Source organism: Cibotium barometz, chromosome 4, assembly GCF_041138505.1.
Source record: "Cibotium barometz isolate CiBa-2024 chromosome 4, ASM4113850v1, whole genome shotgun sequence".
In the NCBI taxonomy this organism is placed as follows: domain Eukaryota; kingdom Viridiplantae; phylum Streptophyta; class Polypodiopsida; order Cyatheales; family Cibotiaceae; genus Cibotium; species Cibotium barometz.
In genome coordinates, this window is record NC_141049.1 from 31,109,537 (window position 1) to 31,113,359 (window position 3,823).

The following is a 3,823-nucleotide window of genomic DNA, read 5'->3' on the forward strand; positions in this document are numbered from 1 at the left end:
CGACGGAAAATCGAAGGGTGGTGATGTGGGGGGGGGACTGATATGGACATGTGAAAAGTGATGAGTGGGTGCCATGTGGGTAGGTGTGGCAAAATTTGAAATCCAAAAGAGGGAAGGAAGGGTGAGTTAATGCACGTTGCAATTTTGTGTGTTTTTGAAACTTGGGGACGATAATGTGGTCATAGTTAAAGCGGCCGGCTGGCTTCATCTTCCTTTTTATCATCGAGAAGGTAACTGCACAGACAATGACAACACAAACCCCCATCATCAACACCAACTGTTCCCTCTCTCTCTCTCTCTCTCTCTCTCTCTCTCACACTCACACACACACATCATATACCTGAAACGCTTGCTCCTCAATGTTCGCCACCTCTGCCATAGCCATCTCTCCTCTGCCTTTACCGGATTTGCCATTGCTCTTCTGCTCCTTCTCCATCTGCCTTAGCCTTCCCCCCCCCTCTCTTCCATCCTTCCCTCTTCATCTCCATCGCCCACAATGCGTTTCATACCTGTCCACAGGGCCAGGCAGCTGCATAGAACTCTCAGGAATCTCAGAGTTACCCTTGTCTGCTTTTTCCTTACAATTCTAGTTCTGAGGGGCACCATTGGCGCAGGCAAATTTGGGACCCCTGCACAGGACTTTGAAGAGATAAGGCATCACTTGCATCAAGTAGGCCTGCACAGGAAGCAGGCCAGAGTGCTCGCTGAGGCGGTAGAAGAAAGGCCAAAAAATGCGGCATCATCAACAACAAATCTTGTTGACGAAAAACCCAAGGATGTTGTAGGAAGAGAGTTGGTGTCCGAGAATGATCTGGAAGGTTCCAGAACCACAGATTGGGATGAGCAGAGAAAAGCCAAAGCTTCTCTGCACAGCAGCTATGGCAACCCTGGAAACCCTAAGGTTATGCTTGTCACTGGCTCTCAGCCCTCTGCCTGTGAGAATCCAACAGGTGATCATTATCTTCTTAAATTCCTAAAAAATAAAGTTGATTACTGCAGATTACGTGGATTAGAGATTTTCTACAATTTTGCCAATCTAGATCCAGAGATGGCCGGGGTTTGGGCAAAACTCCCCCTTCTGCAGAGACTAATGTTAACCCATCCTGATGTCGAGTGGCTATGGTGGGTGGACAGTGAAGCTCTGATCACAGACATGGCTTTTGAGCTGCCATTGGAGAACTATACAGAGTTTAACCTTGTCCTTCATGGCATTGATGACATGGTTTATGAGCAAAAAAGCTGGACTGGTCTTAACACAGGCAGCTTTTTGATCAGAAATTGCCAGTGGTCTCTTAATCTCCTCCATAATTGGGCTAAAATGGGCTCTTTGGGCGATGTCAGGGCTGAAACAGGCAGATTATTAACTGAAACCTTGCTTAACAGGCCTGATTTTGAAGCTGATGATCAGTCTGCATTAATCTATTTATTGAATCAAGAGAAAGAGATGTGGGCGGGTAAGGTATTTTTGGAAAATTCATACTATTTGCATGGCAATTGGCTTATCTTGGTGGATAGATTTGAAGAGATGATGGAATGGTCTCATTCTGGGCTTGGTAATGAGAGGTGGCCCTTTGTAATCCACTTTGTGGGTTGCAAACCTTGCCATCAAATGGGTGATCATCAGATTGAAATTTGTCTTAAGCAAATGGAGAGGGCTTATAACTTTGCAGATAATCAGGTTTTGCAAATCTATGGTTTCCAACACAAAAGCTTGGCCTCTCCTAAGGTTAATCACATCCTTAATGACACTAACAAGGGCTTAATAGAGGAGTAAGTGCTCCCCCTCTTCTGCTGCCCAAGTTAATCTCCTAAAAATTCTCTACTCTTTTGCTAAATTAGCCATGGAGTTTGATGATAATTAATTTTTTGCTCAGTGGATTAAGATTTTAATCCTCATTGCGTTTGGCGTATAAGAGTGGCTCAAGGCCATCAAGCAGATATGGAGTTTTGGTTGACATTCTAAACTTTTTGGGGAGTAAATTGATGCATATCTCCATTGAAGCAGGTTTTAAGTGGATCAAGGCATTAATCCTGGTTCTATTTTGGGTTAAAGAGTCACTCAATCAATGGCCAATGCAGAGCTCATCAAACAGATGGAGTTTTGGTCTAAACTTTTTGGGAAGTGGATTAGTGTTGGTCTCCAATAGCTTCTGGGCTCATGAGCAGCCTTGATATGGCATCAACAACGTAATTAGCATTGCAAGGGTTCCAATTCAGCAGCTGTTTAAGGCTCCAATGGTTACACAATGCTCTAATCAAAGATTAGCAGCTCCATCATTAAAGCTTTAACAGCGGGGTTAACTGACCCATTTGCTATATAATTCTTTTTTGCAAGATTAAGGAGCTTACTCTATGTTATCCGAACTCTCCGTGTTGCTGTTTTTTTCCCCTTTTGGCCCTACTCTGACGTTCGGACTGGGATAATTAATCCAAGTGATATTGGCATATTGCCAGCATGTCTAGTGAATCGATTTCGAACCCTTCAGTTTAAACTTTAAGTTGGAGTGCAGCAAATTTTACCGTTCGATCGCACGCGTGTGAGAGAGAAGCGGTAGAGTTTTTTTTTTAAAAATAAAAAAATATCTTGGCTTAAAAGTATGTTGTTGCCCACACACAAGTGCCATCCCTTTGAACCCACAACTTGGGGGCTCTCGAACTCCATTCTAACTGTTGGGGGCTCTCGAACTCCATTTTAATTGTTGTGTTAATACGTAATCGACAAGTTTTTTTTCTTTAATGATTTTGATGATTTATTCATACCCTTTTTTTGAACCTACTTCTTATTGGAGTATTTGAATACACTATAATGTGAGCGTGTGAGTGAGAATCTACTTATCTAATTGAATAACTCATTGGCTACATAGCGACTCACTAAGCTTGTCTCAGTTCTCAGAGTTTGCTTATACATCCATGCCTATTGGTTCAAGATCTTATTAGATTAATGGTTAAACGGCTTGTTGATGTTCTCAATTTGATTGGAGGGCTTGTTGATGTCCTCATGTCCTCAGCTTGATTGAAGGGCTCGTTGATATCCTTGGATTGATTGGAGCATCAAGTCGTTCGATTGATGACTTGGTGTCTGTCACATTGAATGAGCTAAAAAAAGATTAGACTCTAGAAATTTTTTCTAACGTTCAGGACCTTAGTCTCCTTCTAATCATTGAGGTGAGTAAATCATCTTTCGAGAATATATAAGAGCAGGTCTTTTGCTCAAACACAGGTAGAGATAAAGGCATATCCTTGTCTAGAGATCCAGGTGCATATCGGTATAGAAACATAAGTCATGGACAACAACAAGAAGACACTCAATCACAAATAGGTGGAACTTTAGAGACAAGGGGAGCAAGAGAGGTTGAGGTGGATGACAAAGAAATCAAAGTGAAAATAGTATAGAATACTATTATGTGGCGAACTTGGACATATAACAAAGGATTATTATAAAACGAAGAATGACATAAAAATTGGAAGTCGTAGTATAAGGAAACTATGCTTTTAAATAAACATGTTGAAGATAGAAGTGAGTAGCTATTTGTGATGTAGCATATGCTTAGTTTTACAATTGTAGATGTATCAAATTTAGGAGAAATATGGTATGTTGATTGTAGTGTCTTTAACCACATGATTAACCATGTTGAGTGGTTCAAAAAAACAAGGGATTTGAAAAAGCCAAGTTATGTAGAAACGGTTGATGATACGACACATCTTATTATGCATGTTGGTAAAGTTTCTTTATATTATGTAGGATAGTAAAATGAAGTATTATGTTGTTTAAGTCAAGAGCCTACCTTGGTCTTGTCAAAGTATTTGTCGTTAGGTCTTATCT

At 41.0% G+C, this 3,823-nt stretch overlaps 1 protein-coding gene across 2 annotated transcripts; it reads left to right on the forward strand.

The window, feature by feature from the left end:
• The first annotated feature begins 300 nt into the window (after window positions 1-300).
• Window positions 301-2,456, forward strand: LOC147639152 (putative glycosyltransferase 2). Of its 2 annotated transcripts, XM_086787828.1 has the most exons (2): window positions 660-901; window positions 1,000-2,456. In XM_086787828.1, exons 1-2 carry the CDS (start codon window positions 807-809, stop codon window positions 1,772-1,774), a joined length of 870 nt encoding a protein of 289 aa, XP_086643954.1. In that variant the 5' UTR covers window positions 660-806; the 3' UTR covers window positions 1,775-2,456. The 2 variants fall into 2 exon arrangements, with proteins under 2 accessions (XP_086643946.1, XP_086643954.1); XM_086787820.1 differs by having other exon boundaries at window positions 301-2,456.
• Window positions 2,457-3,823: the final 1,367 nt, after the last annotated feature.

Coding starts and splice junctions, on each gene's coding strand:
- LOC147639152 (XM_086787820.1), top strand. CDS start 497: ATGCGTTTCATACCTGTCCACAGGGCCAGGCAGCTGCATAGAACTCTC.